This window comes from Lagopus leucura, unplaced genomic scaffold (genome assembly GCF_019238085.1).
Source record: "Lagopus leucura isolate 7727_CA_CO unplaced genomic scaffold, USGS_WTPT01 Super-Scaffold_1, whole genome shotgun sequence".
Classification (NCBI taxonomy): domain Eukaryota; kingdom Metazoa; phylum Chordata; class Aves; order Galliformes; family Phasianidae; genus Lagopus; species Lagopus leucura.
The window spans coordinates 37279618-37298006 of NW_024962250.1; the positions used below are offsets into that span (position 1 = coordinate 37279618).

General features: G+C 41.5%; 1 protein-coding gene across 2 annotated transcripts in view; it reads right to left on the reverse strand.

The window, feature by feature from the left end:
- Window positions 1-18389, reverse strand: part of SLC38A6 (solute carrier family 38 member 6) — a 38204-nt gene that overhangs the window by 10858 nt on the left and 8957 nt on the right. Inside the window, exons 2-9 of one of the 2 annotated variants that reach the window (XM_042892711.1) lie at window positions 12069-12147; window positions 11320-11382; window positions 8750-8900; window positions 7215-7297; window positions 6689-6747; window positions 2457-2522; window positions 2182-2235; window positions 648-727 (exon numbers count right to left, since the gene is read on the reverse strand). In XM_042892711.1, the coding sequence (XP_042748645.1) occupies window positions 648-727; window positions 2182-2235; window positions 2457-2522; window positions 6689-6747; window positions 7215-7297; window positions 8750-8900; window positions 11320-11382; window positions 12069-12078 (566 nt within the window). In that variant the 5' untranslated portion in view covers window positions 12079-12147. The remainder of the gene's footprint in view (window positions 1-647; window positions 728-2181; window positions 2236-2456; window positions 2523-6688; window positions 6748-7214; window positions 7298-8749; window positions 8901-11319; window positions 11383-12068; window positions 12148-18389) is intronic. The other variant, XM_042892633.1, reaches the window with a different exon arrangement.

Consider the following 18389-nt stretch of genomic DNA (forward strand, 5'->3'; position numbering starts at 1 on the left):
CATCTATCCATGGTCCATCTATGGACCATTCAACACAACGTAAGATACATTATTAGAAAACATAGCAGCCTGCCATTTATGAGAAAGCAACCTCGTAATTTAGGGGCACGCAGTATTTGCTGAAGATTGTGCTCTCAGTAACACGGTTCTTTTTAAAGTACTTTTTATCTTGTAGTGAAGATTCACTTGTCACAGCCATCTAGCACCATCCCCAGCTGGAAAGGAATTCTGACATGCCTGTCAGTGAGATTTATTTGTACATTTATTTGATTTTTAATAAAATAAAAATAGCAGTTTATACAGGATCTGGGCCAAAAAAAACCCACTGAATCCAGTGAAATACAGATAACAAAGAAAAACAACTACTGAGCACCTTAGTAAATGACCTTTTTTTGAATGACCTTTTCTCTAGATGGCCAAGACAATGTACTGACATTGGTGACAGAACCACATTTGCTATTTTTCTCTCCAGTTAAAGATAAGCTAATTACAGATTAGAACTGTACATTTCCAAAAAACATGAAGGTGATTGAGGCTGCAGCGTTTGATGGCATTAACTTGAAAATATGACACTCAATATTAATTTAGGAAAACAGAACAGAATGCTCCCATTATGTCTGAATATTGCACGTGTTCTCATACATTACCTTTGGAGCTCACAGTAAATTGGTAAGACTGAGGTATGGCAGAGAAAAGAGAAGGCCATGGTTGGTATTGCATAAGCACTCTAAAATAGAAGATAAACACCTCGTAAGTTGTTTGTTATTACAGATGGGTGGGAAATTATCTGGAGGAATTCAGTGCAAGCTTTGAAAGACGTTGGAAATCATTCAATTTAATGCTTCAAGAGAAATCTCTGTAACACAGAACGGTGCCTCCGAGTCGTTACATAGAACTGGATCTCTTGAACAAGCCTCGCTTCTGGCATTGTTCTTAGCTTACCATTCCATGATCAGGAGAGCTCACTGGACAGCACGTCAATGAGCTAACAACTGAGAAGACAAGTAATTAAGTAAAAAGAGTAGGAATTTCCCCAAGGCTGGTGTATCGTCCACAAAATTCTCTAAGTCTTTTTAGCTACCTGTCAAATTACTGTCTCCCTTACCCTGACTTCCCTATTTTCTCACTACTTCTTAAATACTTGGATACAGTTCCCAGAAAACATAACGTGCTTTATCATCTCAAGTTTTAAGACAGTTACGTAACTGGGATTGTACCAAACACAATTAGTGGTATATTATTTCAAAAACTTACATTAGAAGAGATGAATCATCTAGTATAGCCTGCTTCAATTGCCAAGTGGAATAAGCTAAACTACAACAAGGCCCATGCTGGTAAAAATCTGCCACTTTCAATTGATAACATTGAAAAAGGCAAAATGCAATAGAGACGAGTTCCAAAATTCTACAAAGCACAAAGGCCAGACAAAAAGCTGGATCCTCGTGGTGCTTGATTCTGGCCAAAGCAAAATTTCTTCTGTGATCTGCATTTAACATTTGCCTGATGTTTGGGTGGTTTTTATGGGCTGGAGCGTTAGATTTTGTTCTTTCACACAAATGTTACCAACCGTGGCCCATTTGAATTCCAATATGCTACAGACCTATCTCAAACCTCTTCCTCTTTTTTTCCCCATTCTCTTTACCCCAAAGCAACCAGAGCTGTACACGATAGCTCCCCTCCGGCAAGCCTTGTTGGGTGATGATGTAATTTAAAAGCACATTAATTAACAAATACCAGAGCTGACATCCAATGAAATGCATAAGATTGCACTAGTTCTGAAGAATTAGCTCCAGATAAGAAAAAATGAAACTTATATCCAGGCAGTTTCAGAAAACATGTTCTTTAAGGATCTAAATGAGTGCGTACAGTCAAGCAGCTCTGCATTCCAGCTGAGGGCACAGATAGTGCCCAGATCCAACTGCATCCTGAGGCTGAGCACCACTGCATCTGTTATACTTGATACTTTGGTCACATTTGCAAAATGTTTTCATAAAATGCTAACTTGGACACCCAGCCTTCATATTAAAGAGCGAGACTGGAAAACACTTGGCAGTAGGTATAGGAAATATTTCCACAGCCTGTAACTAGTTTTACAGATGTTCAGCTTACCCTGGATAGAATTTAAACCCCAATTTTTTAACACCTCCCGCCTTTAGTTAGCTTATTGTTAATAGAGATTACCTCTTTTGAAAGATGAAAGAGCTTTGCTTTACAATCCGCAGTAGAATTTGAAACCTGTAAGACATATATGGCAAAAAAAAAAAAAAACAACACATAAGGAAAGAATGAGCCCAAGCCACAGACATGAAAGGTTTTGGTTTTCTTGATAGTAAAATTGTGATAGCTAAGAAAAGAAGGAATTTAAATAGCAAGTCATTCTGAAAGCGTTAATGTAAAAAAAGCATTACAGTTATTAATAAAATGTTAGAAGAACTTCCAAACAGCATGCACTTTACCTGTAAAGTCTCTATTGCACTGCTCAGAGGTAGAGGACAAGGGATGGACCATTTTTTTATCATAATCTGCAAAGACAGCATGGATTATATCCCCCAAATCAAGATACCTTCAGATACACATAGCTAAAGTATCAGACAGTTGGTACGCAAAGCTGGAAGCTAAACCCACAGTAAATTAACTAACTTGACTGGTAGGCAGACAGGCTACAGAAAGGGGAGCCTGACAGCAAAGCTTGTCAGTGCCATTCCACACAGCTGCTGGCTAAGCACAGCTGGCAGCCTTATGGCTTGCCTGTCTGGAGGTGCTGTGCTGAAATGAGCTATGACATTAGCTGAAATACAACCGGTGCTCCACGTTCCCTCTCTCTGTGCTCCATGCTCACCACCTCCCATACAGAATAGCTGCTGTGTTAGCTGTCCCAGGCCCTTTCCCTAAGCAGACAAGCCCTTAACAGATATAGAGCAGAGCCTAGGGCTAATCTTAAAAGGCAGAAACATATGGTGTGGACTAGAAAGCAAAGGAAAAACAATAAATGCAATTATTGTCCCGGAATGTCATTGGGGCTTTAGCTACACCCTGCTGCTTTAGGGACTGCCAAGTAACAGGGCTGAAAATCAAAGGGAAATTAAAGTAAGCAATGTTACCTCCTCTTTCAGGAGTCTCATTTAAAATGATAGTGGCATTGCTCTTCTCACCCTAATTAATTTCCTATTGTAGATGCCTGGCCTTAGAGGTTATAATTCTTTTGAAGCCTAGAGCAAATAATTAAAAACTTAATTAAAGACTCAGATCCATGAGAAGAATAACATGGGAGAGAACATTTCTTCTGGCTCAAGGAATCCACCTTTTGCTCACAGCCAACTGGTGTTTCCCAGAGAACTTTGTGCCATAAAGGCCAAAGAAAAGCAAGAGAAGTCTGCCTGTATGGGACAAGGAAACAGCAGGTACCCACCATACTGCTTCTGCTGTGGCAATACCTGCTTGGAGGTGTTCAAGAACTATGGAGACGTGGCACTGATGGACATGGTCAGTGGGCATGGTGGGGGTGGGCTGGGGTTGAGCATCGTGGATGTCTTTTCCAACCTGAATGATTCTATGAGAAGGAAACGAGTTTTTCAAGGAGATCTCTCCATACTTGCAAGGTACCCAGAGAGGGGAAATAAAGGAGAGACTTGGAGGGCTCCAAAGTAAAAGGATCTGCGAGAGCTCTGGCTAAGATTTGAACAGGCTTCCTGAGCAGCGTGAAGGCGCACCAGCTAAAAGGCAAGCTTTGGGGAAAGTGAGCTGTGCTTGGCAGTGGGTAGGCACACAGCTTTCTGCTAAAGGGCAACACTGTGCAGAAATACTGCAAAGGCGGAGGAAGAAAGAAAAGCCAACTACAAAAACTGGAGAACATTCTTCTAAAAGGGCGTGAATAGAGATTTTCAACAAATTGAAACGGAAATAAAAAGAGACAATAGAAAATGCACTAAATTCATTTTAAATATAGAATTTTATTTGCCTACCCTCTTAATTACTCAAATCTGTTTGGATTACTGAGTGCAGTACACTTCATATCTCTAATGAAGCCACCAGCAGGAAGAGATTTTTCATTGCTTGTGCAGCCTGATCCACATAAGCACTGTTTTTTGAGTGTAACAAACATTTGGTTGTAACTTAGAAAAAAAGCAAAACCTAAAGGCAGATTCTGATGAAAACAAAGTATTTCAAATCCACAGCACAAACACTGCTACAAATAAAGTCAGTCACTGGCTCTGGGCAGCCTGGTTTGGTGGTTGGTGACCCTGCACATGGCAGGGATGCTGAAACTAAATGATCATTGTGGTCCTTTTCAACCCAGGCCATTCTGTGATTCAGAGTTCTCAGAACGTTCTAATAGATGTTGCTTTTTATTATCCTGCGGATAGAAAACAGGAATCCCTTTATTCCAGCAGTCCTGACAGCACTCAGCAAAGACGGGCTCTGTGTATAACATCATTCACTACATGTGGCAGGTTCCCAATCTGCATCACATTTTGTTCTGGGAACGTAAACAAGAGATTCAGAAAAATACCACTAGGAATCATTAACACCTTTGTTGAACAAGCTACCAATAGGGCTGTTCCCACCAAAAAATCTGGTTTTACTCCTCACCAATATTCAATACAGCAAGAAGAGGCAATAAAAGAGTGCAACGATCACGTTTCATTTCTCTTCATTTAGGATTCACATCGGGAAAGTATTCAACAATGAGAAACAAGAGAAAGTGCTCAGGACCTCACAGAATCTGGCTTTCAATTAACAGCTGCATACATACACATTTTTTCTCCCTCATCAGTTCATCTTGGTGTTTTCATTCTTTCCAAGTGAGGACTATAAGCAGTGCATTAACTCTACAGGAAAAGACAGCAAAGCACAGGAGGTGTGTGACCTGCCAAGGCCCCATAGCAGAACACAGTCTGCAGACCTGCTGACCAGGACACACTGCCTATCACACCTATCTTTTCCACTGTATTAAAACTGTGGCTTGCTGGCAGGAGGCTTCACAGATGGCATGCACTTGAAAATGCACAGAATTATTTTGTATGTAAAATCCAACTGCACAGCTTGCATATGACTAGCACAGCTTTCTTCTGGAATCAATTAAAACATATCTACCATACAGAAATTAACACTGTGCAAACGAAAACAGCATTTCAACAGCACATGCCATCCACTTCAAAGCAATTAGATGTGGAAATCAAACCACAGTTAATGCCTTTGTGTTCCAATGCATTTGAGTTTCAATGCCTGATGAAGTCGGAGAAAATACTGTGCAAAGAGTATTAGCTCTCCTTAAATATCACTGCGTGCTCCTTATCTAGAATTTTCCACACCTTTCTGTTACAAAGAAACACACCTAAATCCTAGCTTAAATCACCACAGCTGCATCCTCATGCAAGTCTTGTTTATCTGAGCCCCAAATTACTTTCAGTGCACTTCCCCATCAGAAGAGCTTTCTTCAGATACGTGCACAAATTCACAGCCAAATACAGGAATTGAAATTGTTGAGAAACTGTTGCAAGTAGCTTCACCCTGAGACCTATTTCAGCTTTTTTTTTTTTTTTCCTTCTTTCAAGATAAATTTTAGGGAAGAGGTCAAAAGTTAAGGTAATTTATAAATATTACAAATGCATTCCCATTAGCTCTGAAAGGCTGTGGCTGCTCCTCAATGCTAAGCTTTGGAAGAATACTTCCCAAGGTCCTCCAAACACTGCAGCTCTCCAGGGATACCCCAGGGTGATGTTTTGACAGCTTTGAAGCTTGGTTTTATCACATGGTTTAGCTCCTAATGGATTACCTTGGTCTCCCGGATGGCATGTTTGTTCAACTTGCCTTCAACTCTGTTTATCCCTTTGTAAAGCAGGTATTAAAAGCAAGTCAATGCAAGCCAGAATGATGAGGGAGAGGGGGAACATTGTTCCAGGCTCTCCAAAAAGATCCCCATTGCTCTACCTGGCTAACAGAGTGCAAGTAGCTTGGTTGTGCCATTTACTACACGTGTGCCTTCACACAGCTTTCACTGTAAGGAGGAAAAATGGTGCAACTTAAAGGTATGTTTTTCCTCCCAGATCTGCCGAGCAGTTCTCACTTGAGATATTTGGAAACATGTACCTCAGAGGGGCCTGGAGAGGGTGAGCATCAGGGTCAAAAAGCCCATATGGCTTAGAGAAAAGAACCTTTCCTTTCAGCAGGAAAGAAGAATAAGGTCATTGATGTATTAATGAATCTTGTAAACTGTCTTAATGAAGTTCTAGTTTTCCTTGCCTTTTTTTGAACCCAGTCACTCCATCGTACATGTAAATCTAATTTATTTGGAGTATATTAAATTTTCTTCTGCACTAGTTGCAGTAAGTAATAGTTAGAAGCTAAGCAAACAAAATTCCATTCTGTTACTAGCAGGGAAACAAAAGTATATGTGCCAGCTCCCTTCAGTGCACTGTCAGCAAAACAAAAATATTGTTGCATTTGCCAGTCCAAAATATAATTATTTTAAATCTTTTCACATGTTTGAAAGTTCATACGCATTTCCATGCCTCAGCAAAACAAATAGAGTCTGTCCAAGCAAGCACATACTGAACTCCAAGAAAACTAAATGCTACATAAAATGGAAGAGAGGAGAGGAAGACAATTCATTTCAAAACAGTCTTGTGAAAACATTTAAACAATAAGAAAAAAAAATAGATAAGCTCTGCTCTGATTTTTAACTTACCACAAGCACAAAGTACACCATAAAGAAAAATGATAAACTACTTGTGTAGCCAAGAAAGCCTGTAAAATAACAGTAAAAATAAAAGAGAATTTATAAGGAAAGTGATCCTAATGTACAGCTAAAGCTTTACATTTTAGGCATGTTTTCTATTACAGTGCTTGGTATCTGGGGCTTAGGACTCAGAATAACAACATTCCAACTGCCTGTCACAGATCATTTATGCAGTTTTGTAGGGCAGAATTAGAACTGGCTTACCACTAATGGCATGCTGTAAGTAAATGCAGCTCTTTAATGTTCTGCTGTAAAGATTTTATTTTAGTATTGCAGACAAAATACTACTGCAACCCAAGTAATAGGTTAACTAGGCAGGGCTGGAAGGCAGAACACAGTACAACTTAAGCAGCCCCCACAATGGCCAGCCCCCTGCCAGTTTAAATAAATAAATAACCCATTAAGGTTTTAAAGTCTTCAACTGTAATTGCTACTAAAGTAGAATAATATTTGCTTCTCTCCTTTAATTACTCACCGATTTTAGGAAGAAGCGCGAGGGGAAATACAATGCAGACCCAAGTAATGAGTAGCAGCAGTCTCCCATCGAGGTACCAGGACCTGTTGGAAAAGCTGCTTGTGACTGATCCACAGTTCATGAGGCCTAAAAATTACCTTCTACTTTAAAACTGCCATCTTGGACAAAGTAACCACTAAAGACAGAAGCAGTAAATAATTCCAGTTGCACATGCTGTTTGCATGGGTTTGTACTCCCAGTGTCTGTACTGATATAAAATAGAGCTCCCAGACAGTGAGAAGCAGAGCACCATCCCATAATTAACCACCATGCTGGCGATGCTCCATCTGCATGGATGGAGGCCCTGATGTGTGTACAGCTTCTTCTCAGCAGCTCAATATGTGAACCCCCGCCTCCACTCAAACCAGTGATGAGCATGGAAGGGCATTCTGTACCACGCCACTCTCCAACAGAAGTACTTCTATCACAGAAGCACAGGGGTTGGAGGAGACCTTCTGGGGATCACCAAGCCCAATCCCCACAGTGTTCCATGCATCTCAAATTGGGTTACACTGAGCTGTGCGCTTCCACAACTGGAAGAAGCTCCAACTCTCATTCTCATTTACTGCACGATCTCCTGTTCATCATTCCCACATCATATCACAGAAAGACAGAATGGCCTGGGTTGAAAAGGAGCACAATGCTCATCCAGTTCCAACCCCCTGCTGTGTGCAGGGTGCACCAACCAGCAGCCCAGGCTGCCCAGAGCCACATCCAGCCTGGCCTTGAATGCCTGCAGGGATGGGGCATCCACAGCCTCCTTGGGCAACCTGTTCCAGTGCCTCACCATCCTCTGAGTGTCCTCTGCTTCTCAGTGTTTCCAGGAGCCCTGAAACAGGAAGTCAAGCAGCCCAGAAGCCAATCTATTGTCTGTTTAAGTTTTCTAAACACAGACATTTTCCACCCAAATTTTGCTATTCCTATCAGCACAGGTCAAATATTAGAGGAAATATACAAGTCAATCAGCTTGCTGTTAATTTGAAGTAACATTTGCTCTCCAGAGGTAATATAACAAAGAACTGTAAAAAGGGAGACTTTCTTGTCTTTAATATAGCACTGAACGATCCTTCATTCATTGCAACACCATCAAAGCACAAAAGAGATGGAAACAGCTGTAATGTCCATATAAAAACGTAGATGTAAAAAGCACCATGGAGGCATATGAAGTCTTGATGCTGTTAAAAATCTATTCAGTACCAAAATCTCATCTCCTAAGCAGAGGGAAGCACAGATGTGTAAGCTGTTAAGAAACAGAAACATCTCGAGGGTGGCTCCCCGAACTTGGCACTGGCCATATCCTGTACTGATAAACATCTTGCACATCAGCCCTCGACTTTACTACCTATAAACACCCTGGCCTTTGACCTCCACGTTTATTTAGTCCAGGATATGGTTAGCACCTAATAAACAGGCAGCACCTCAAGTTATCATACGGAAAGCAGCAAACACCTGTGTTGAAGAATTACCAGAGACAGATATGGAGCACCGTCACGCACCGTGGCCAACTGGCTGCATCACTTAACATCAAAAAATTACATGTGATACAAATGAATGGAGTCACGTCAGTGCTGAGGGAATCCTGCCCATTTCCAAAGCAAAGTAACCCTGCAGTATCAACACCATACACACCACTGCAGCTCAGCAAGCCTAAGGAAGAAAGTACTTTGGTTACTGTACGGTAAGTGAGAAGAAGAAACTGGAGGGGGAAGGGAACAAAAAGAGCAGAACTGCAGTGAGGTGAAGGAGAAAAAATAATTTTGCAAAGTGTTTACTTTTAGAATATCCTTGATTAAAAAATTATTTTGAAATAACAAACAGACCAAAGGAAAGCAGAGGACCATCTACTGGTTGTCAAAAAATGCGTCTGTTTGCTCCCAGAATACTGCTGTAGAAATACACTTATTTTCCACAGGCAGAATAAATGTTCCTATATTTCCTTTAAAATCAGTTAATCCGCAGATATAATCCCATATGATAAAAACATTCCAAGTATGAAATGCAGAATATAAATCCTTGCCTCTACTGAAAATGCTTTGGCATGCAGATGTTCCTCCTCCGTCCCTCCCCCACTTTTAACTGAAAGCAGACATTTATAAATTGCTTTAATTTCATTCCTGAATGCAACAGGACAAGGGATTCATATGTTCTACATTAGGATCTGACTCTCAGTCCATATCAATTATGTAACACACAAGCAAGACAACTTAATTGCATCAATCATATCCTCCTGACAGGGTCATTAAATGTTAACAGAGGGCTCACGAATTACAAGTTTTTAACACAATCCTCATTGGAAGCTATGTTCATGTCATCAAAACTACGTGGAATTCTTCTTATGCAGACAGACAGAAACATCTCAACTTGCAATTAACAAGTGTTTATATTGCATGTTTTTGTTTTCTAACAAAGACACGTTGATATTTTGAACGCTGGCTCTGATCCTTTCCAATGCATGCACACCTGCTTACCTTTAGCTACAAAAATAATCCAATTTGCAAAATGACTTTCCTGTGAGCATGCCTTGGGTTGGTATATGCACAGAAAACATTTCTCACAGTTTAACTGACACTTCTGACAGCTTTTAACTCCAGTTAAAGATAAATCCTGCACCCAAACGGCAGCATATCAGATGCCAGGGACTGAACAGAAACAGAGCAGTTGTGCAGCCACATCTGGAAACAAGAGGCCCAGTTAAAGATTTTAATCAAATGAGGCAATATTTATGCCCTCTGCATACGTAAGTTGCTACTTGGTCCTGATAACTCATTGCCTATTTGTCTTGAAAAATTCCCTACAATTTACATTCTGTTACTCAAAACCTACTCCAGTGTTAAGATAATCAAGGAACGGTTTGGGTTGGAAGGGACCTTTAATGTCACCCCGTTCCAATCTCCCTGCTATAGGCAGGGACACCTCCCTCTAGACCAGGTTGCTCACAGCCCCATCCAGCCTGGCCTTGAATGCTTCCAGGGATGAGGCACCCACAGCCTCACTGGGCAACTGTTCCAGTTAAGAAATAAGCAACGTTCTGCAGCAAAAGATGATGATCCATCATGGCAATATAGATGAAATACAATAGTGGGCATGCACACGCCAGCTGTGTCCACAAAGCTGGAATACTGACTGACTGCTGCATCTCAAGTACTTGCTAGGGCAAAGAACAGAGGAGTCAAACTGTGTCACACGAACACCATTCAGCAGAAGAGCTCTCAGCAAGCAGGCAAGGCTCTAGCTGAAAATGAACCGCTTGAGCTGCGGCTGGCATTGCAGCAGACCATTTCAGCTCCTTCCAAAGGCAAAATTGAACTTCATTCCCACCGTGCAATTCCGGCTGAGCAAAAAGTATGGGTGGCACACAGTGCAATGAGAACTGCTGTGGCTCAGCCCACTTATAGTAACTGGTTCAGCCACTGTAACCTGTTTGCTTGCTCACTAGCTGAAGATCTGCACAAGGACCTTTGATAAAAAGCATCATCTGCTTAATACATCTGTTGTTTATACTGTCTTCTTTAGACAGAACAATCTTTCATATGTATGTACATATGCATGCGTAGGGCACTTTCAATTCTACCTATTAGAAGTGCTCATAAGCTGCTTAAAACTGTGTCTTTGTTGGGAAAAATCCGTTTGCATAAACAGAGCTGGCATCAAATTAAGAAAAAAAAAAAAAACAGCATAAGTGAAGCTACATGCAAACAACGGCAATGAACAGATTGGAGCAGATAGAGCAGCAGATTCAACAGCACTCTGTATGGGACAGGAGAGCTGAAAGCACAATTTGGAAGGAGAGGGCAATAAAGCCCAAATGAAAAGCTGATGATTATCACAGCTGGAAAAGTTGCACTAACCGATCAAAAATGACATGCACATAAAACATAATTGTTTATTATTAGGCCCTTACTAAATATGCATTATCGTGAAGGCAAAAGGAGGGCAGGAAGACAGAAAGTGAGGTTAGCACCACACCGTTTCTCAAAGCACATGTTATACAATTGAAGCAAAAAGAAAAAATAGGACTTAAACTAAAGTGCCTTTTTAAAAACCAATTTCGACTTAGAAAGTATACCAGAAGCATCACACAGCCTTGAGAAAACTACACTGTCTTCAATCCAGCTTGAGCTCAAAACACCTAAAAAGAAAATCAGCTTGGAAAAATTGCAGTAACAGTGTGAGATACACCATCAGGAACGACAGCAGCACTGCAACAGCCTGAACAAGAGATTTCAGCACTGAAGCTGCAGCGTTTGCCCCAGGGCAGGCACAGATTCCTTGTGACAGCTCTAATAGGAATCTGAGAGACACACATTACATCCAGCTTTATAGCTCAGATGTGAAGAATAATTTCTTTACTGGCAGCCAAGTTATGGAATTATAAACCAAGCCTGGAAACCTGGCCTTTTTCCCAAGACAAGTCCAATTACTGGAGCAAGACAACAAAATATTTAAATTTAAATGTCTGCCAGATTTCATACTGTGGTCTTGAAATATTTTAAGTGATAACATGACAGCAGTTTAAATGTTTCTCCTCCCCTCCCTCCCATTCCTTCCTGCTTTCCCTTTCAAATTTTTACAGATTTCTTTGAATGGAGCTCTGCCACCAACTTTAAGGTTGTCTGATGGGAAAGAATCACGCTCTGTGTGCGCTGCAGAAGGTTTACAGATGCCAAATATTTCATATTCCAAGAATGCCTGTAAATAAGTCATTTTTTTAGCACGTGAGATCAGAAGGCAGTGTCAGTACCCATCTCCTCCAGCAGTCCTGAGCTGCTTTCTTTTTCAAGATAAATTCACAATGCTTGCAGCATTTTTACTCACCCGCTCTCATCTCCACTTAAGAACCCTGCAACAGCACCAGGAAGCTCAGACTTCACAATTAACAGATAAGATGACATAGCTGCAAACAGAAGCAGAGCAGATTTAGCAGAGGAATAGCAGTACTGTACCAACCAGCGTGGCTTAACCAGCACAGTTATGACTGGGACATCTCAGCTGTATATTAGACACCGTGGCACCAGAATCAACATTTATTTTCTCATATGCTTCCTTTAAAAATAGCTGCAAATCCCCGAGTACCGTGCTGATGCTGGCTAATGCTTCCAGAGAGGCTGTTATGACGTGAGTCTTGAAGCAAGGAAAACATCATCCAAAGGGCTAACAAAACAATACTGAGCAGCAGGCTGACCCTTTCTTTACCTGGCAACAAAGATCTGCACAGACTGGGGCTGCAGCACTTCTTCCCAGCTCTGCAGTAGATGTTGTTGATGAAGATGAGAGTAACTCCTGACATTTGCTTCTATCAATACAACAGATCTTTTTAAAATACTCTGTATTTGTTGTTGTTCAATTGTCGCTGCACTAAGTAAATGCACTGCAAATCTAAGCACAAGAATGGGACTTGAAAGGCTCTTTATATACTGCATGTCTGTATTTACAAGAACTACAAATCCGAAGAGAAAGTGTTAGTTAATCCTGCGGGAGTGATGATTTGAAATAGAGCATTTATATTTGTATTCATCAGAAAGTAATGATGCATACAAATAAATCCAAGCACTACTTCACGGTGCCATTTTTCTGCTTTGCTCGGCGAAATGATCAAAGGCATAAGTAATCAGAAAAAAAGGTGCCAATACAGAGGAGTTCTTACATTTTTTCCTCACAATTTCTATTACCCTGATACCTTCACATATTGCTGCTGTCACTTTTTGCTTTCACACAAACAGCAAACGTTTGTACAACCCAGAAACCAAGAGAGAATTACTCGTAACATCAGGCATTACAAAGAGCTCCAGCAAACATCACAGCCTGCTGGGAGCTGACTGCCATCTGTCCAAGTGATGTCACCACCGTGCCTGCAAACGCCTTCAGTCGTGTCCAAAGCTTGATGAAAATTCATCTGTTGCATTCAAATCTTACTGACCTGTGTTTTGTAGTTCAGAACACCGTGCTTCCTTTTCTGATGTCCTCCAGAAATAATATTTGTTTGAAAAATGTATGACAGCAAACTTCCATCCATACGCCGAGTTAAGAGTGGATGTGAAAAATGTGGACTCTGACACTGCTGTACTGCAGCAGCCAGTGTTAAATCTGAAGAAGGGGAATGTGGTCTCCATAAAGAAAGCAAATTGCATTAATGCAAAGTGACATCTACCTACCGCAAGGTTAAATTAAAAACAGTTGGTGGATCACTAAATGAGGGAATATTCGCTTCTTCGTCATTAAGAGCTCTGATTTTTTTAGGATTTGACTGTATTTCCCTGTTGACGTGTAGCTGTTGTTTACATCAGGCCAGGTGTGTTATCCATTGCCATTACTCTCCTGTCTGCAAAGATCACAAAGATCTTTACAGCGTGTGCATTTCTAAATCACCAGAATTTGTAAGAAAATTAACACTAAGCTGGGGGTGAGCGGGTGTTTCACCCTAAGCAAAGAGAGATGGTCAAAAAAATCAGGAGGTGAAAAAAGAAAACTTCCTCTAAAGTATAATTAAATTTATTTACCCATTAGCCTCCTTTCTTGCATTGCACAATGCTTTGTACACAAGCAATTTGGAATCTTGATATATTTATGCACTTCAGAAAGGTTTCAAAATTAGTTCTTTTGCAGCTCAGCTGCAGAAAGCTTCAACTTCCAGATCAGATTTCCTCCTACCATGCAATCTGTCACTCTTCCCTCACATTCCTATTAGCCTCTGGCTAATCATTTGATCACTTATCCTTTGTTGTGCACTCACTCTTTGTTTTTTAAAGAGGAGTCCAATTTCACTGGATTCCACTCTGGAGTTGGGAACCAATCATGCACCACGAGTCTTGCACATGCTGAACATTTGTCTCCATCTCTCTTCCTTTCCTTGTGCATATGAGAAACAACCTCATGGGGCAGGACTTTTTTTTTTTTTTTTTTTTTTTTTTTGCCAGTTTATCTCCTCCTGTTTGTTCTATAAGATGGAGAAAATAAATAACAATTTTATTTACATCCTGCTGCTCAGATACAACATGAATCTCTTAAATAAACCTGAGCAGGACACCCTCACATAATACAGTTTAACAGAACAAATCCTGCTTGCTTTTAGTAAACTTTTTTGTAGTTTACAAATGTAGCTGCAGTGCAGCTCATGCTTCTCACAAGCTGCAGCTCCTTCAAGTTTTACCCAGCACGACAGAAGTAAAAGATAGAAACTGCTGTATCACATTCTACAAATTCTGCATAAGTGACTCTGAACAGATGAGACATTACAAATGACACGCTCCACTACAAACTGAGTGCAGAAGACTGTTTCTCAAAGCTGAAGTTACCTTAGCTAGAAATAAAGGGCACGTGGTGTGGCTGAGGAAGAGTTGCTCATCTTTTGATCCAAACGTGACGTTTTACTTAACTTTCCTGATGCCAACAATGAAGAGCAATGCCAAATAGTACTGGAAAATCTGAATGTCAGCCACCCTTGGTAGTGGGATATAAAGCAAAAGGAAGAGATGCCAGAGTCACATGGCTACACTGTGCCACAAGTGAGCACAACACGAAGCATACCTCGGGCTCTGGTTTATTCCACTCTGGCAATACTTGCATCCTGTCACTTGCAAAATAAGAGTAATGTTTTAAAGATTAACTTTTAAGGCACCTTTTATCATATAAAAAGCCTGGTAGGTCTACATTAGTCCTTAGGATTCAAGCATTCAAACCTATCAGCAATAACATTCCCTTCAGCTTGTCCCCCTTTCACACACGTGGTACAAGAGCAGAACTTACTGCTCCTGCACCTCATTTCATCCCCAGAATTCAAAGCCAGCAGCCTGTTTTCCTTCTATCACCTCTTTGCAGAATGAGCCATCTGTCTGAGCATTGGGTGAGGCAGGCCTCCTGCAAAACAAAGGGCGTTCAGTGCTGTAACCTGAGGCTTTGGCAGCACGCAGGTGCTGATACCCATCACTGGAGCAACCTCAATTTGGTCACTTCTTCATTTTTAGCTACTATTGCAGCATCAATGCTACCTTACAATAACTTTCAATATGCACCAGGAGCTATTGGATGGAAACTGAGTCTGAAGTTCTGTATTCAGGAAAATCGATATTCCGATACTAAAACAGCATTCAGCAGGAATCAGAATTACTACTTTGTCATTCAATAGACTTAGCACCACCTTGGAAGCAGCAATAAATTACATTCTTAAAATAATACATATATGACTTTGTCACATTCTGAAATTTGGCATTGACTTTGATGAAAAAAAGTTTGTCATACAGAAAAGCATACTTGTATTACACTTTCATTAATACATCATTACATTATCTCTCTTTGCTTAGGGTGAAACACCCGCTCACCCCCAGCAGAACATTACAACCTGCTGAGCTGTATAACTATGTACCATGAAGATATTATTCAAAATTATTATTCAAAATACCCTCAGTGTGCTATAATACTGCTTCACACTCAGCACATGGGCCCCTACCTGAACGAAACATTAATTGCTAGTGAGAGGTTGTTTTTAAGTTAGTTCCCAAACCCCTCTTTAGAGGCAGCCCACACGTGACTGGTGTTTTAGTGACCAGAAATGTATCTGTGATGTTTCCTTACTGTCCTATCAAAAAACGATGAGCTGCTGAAGTCCACAGTAACAATGCAAGAGAATATATATACATTAAACTTATGCACAAACATAAGATTCATTCCTTCCTTAGAAAATGGCTGGTGATAGAGTCCTCCATGTAATTTCACTCAAGGGAAGGATTCTAAATCTCCTGATCAGTCTTCCTAACCTACCTGTGGCTGATCACATTAGATCTATATAGACATCTCACTATAAAGACATCTCACACCATTAAGGGCTGAGCAAAAATGGAACCAGGCTGCAATCTCCCTGAGCAGGAGAGGCAGGCTGTGAAAATGGCTGTTATCCACACAAAAGCATCGGCCCTGCAGCTTCTACTGAAAAAGAGCTACACTGGTTTGGGAACCAGGGACAAGCAGAGCAATTCCTGTTCTCATCTAGGTGAGACAGAGAGATTCCTCCCAAGTGCCATGAGATGATTGAGATTAATGAAGATGCTTGCAACTCTTAATCCTCTGAAGTGTTCCATTAATAAGATCCCTGTTTTTCCCAAAATACTGAAAAGATCCGAGGCTGAAAGACAGAAATAACAGAATAAATCCTATTTCACAGCACACTTAAGCCAAAGCGAGCTGCATCTTATTTCCCTCTTATTTCACTGGGGACACACAGGCAGCAGATTTCTTTTACTAAGATGTCATTAGTTTAATTGCACTTACGCTAATAGAACTGCAGTGCTTTCCTATTCATGTTCCAAAGCACAGCTGCAGGTGAGGAGTTCTGCTGTTTTGTTTCTGAAGCAAGGTGAGCATCCCCTGCAGCGTAAACCTTCCCAACAACCACTAACTGCAATGGGAAAACAGCACGGTCATCCATTGTGAAACCAGCACAGGAGCACACAAACCTGCCCTTAATTAGGGCACTGGAAATCCTCACTGAGAAACAATGAAGGTAATCAGGCTGTCAGGTCAAAAGCAAACTGCGCTGTGAAAACAAACATTTGAGTTTGCTTGAAAACAGAACGAGGCTTTCCATCCTTAACGGCAGCTCAGTGGTTTCTTAAGGTACCAGCAGTGCAGTTCTCAGCGTGTGACAAGGCGTGCTTCTTTCTTCCACGATTTGCACTGTTTATTTATTTTCAAACTCCGTAGAGTACTGGACTCTGGTTAGAAAAATAAGGGTTTCCATCTTCTCTCTTGTTTTTCTCAAAACGTTTACTACCTCATAGACAAATTTTGTGAAATACATTTATAATTGAACTTCAGAATTGAGGAACCCTGAGTGGAAGGAAAAAGAATGCTGTATTCTCTTTGTAAAACAAGCTCCTTGTTTCGCTTTGTTGTGAGACGTGTAATGAAAGGGAGCACGCGTATTCCTCACACAGGGGAAAGGGGGGGAAAAAGAAGGGGGGAAAGGCGGGAAAAAGCGGCCCCGGGGCAGCAGCGCGGGGCGGCCAGCAGGTGGCGCTGTCGGAGCAGCCCTCAGCCGCCGCCGCTGTCCCCCAGGCGGCCCGCAGCCCCGCGCGGCGCCCGGGAGCTGAGCCGCTCCGGATAAGCGAAGCCCTTCCAGCCTGGGATATTCTCTAGTTCTACAATCCTCCGCACGGCAAGAGATGTGCGTTTGGGAAACTGCTCCACTTACAGACCTGGAGATGGTTTGTGTTGGAAGGGACCTTTACGAACGCCTCTGCATTTCGACAACGACAGTTTTCCCGCGGCTCTACAGAACCAACCCGTGCCTTTCGCCTCGGGGCATCCACTAGGAGAAAAATCAGCTCCGCAGTCGTTCAGCTTGGGCAATTAGGATGTCAAATGCAAATCTGCAATTCAGGCTCTCTTTCTAAACGAGCAAAGATGACAAATGAGAAAGCCTAGCTGTATTTAAATGCTTGCTAAAAGCTTTCTCTCCCACAAATGAATGTAAATCACTTCCGAGCTTCAATTACTTTTAGACGTGATCAAACCGACTTTAAAAATGCAGTGAGTGACAGTAAGCCCAGCGCAGTCGCTTATTTTAATCGCAAATCATTATTCATTATCTAGAGCTCCCCAATCACCTTTGAAATCAGATCCCACATGATGCAATGTACCCAGGTCTGATGATGGAGGAGGTAGCAGAAAACAATGTTTATTTTTAGCCTTATTCTGGAGTTAAAGCTGTTGACAGAGGCTGGAATTCTGCCCACCAGACACAGTGCTTCCTTCAAACAGCCATAAAACAAAAGGAGGGGAACACCTCATTGCACAGAGGTAAAAGGGCAGAACCGAAGCTTTAGCCTTCATTGCAGCACGGCTCCACTTCAGGGCAAACACAGTTTCATCACTCCCATTTAAAATACATCGGAGCCAGAAAGACAAGAGATTTGCCTTTCTTTCTTCAAGCAGCCAGGCTCAGTGAGAGATGCAGAAAGCCCTTCATCCCTAACCCGGGCTGTCCCAAAGCACAGAAGACATTTTTTGAAGAGAGAAACAGTACAGAAGTGCAAATGCTACACAGGATGTGAGGCAGCTCCTCACACTGATAGCACAGTGACAGCACAACACGTATTCTGTGTGGAGGAAGGTGCCAAAGCTGTGTGTGAAAACCCACAGTTC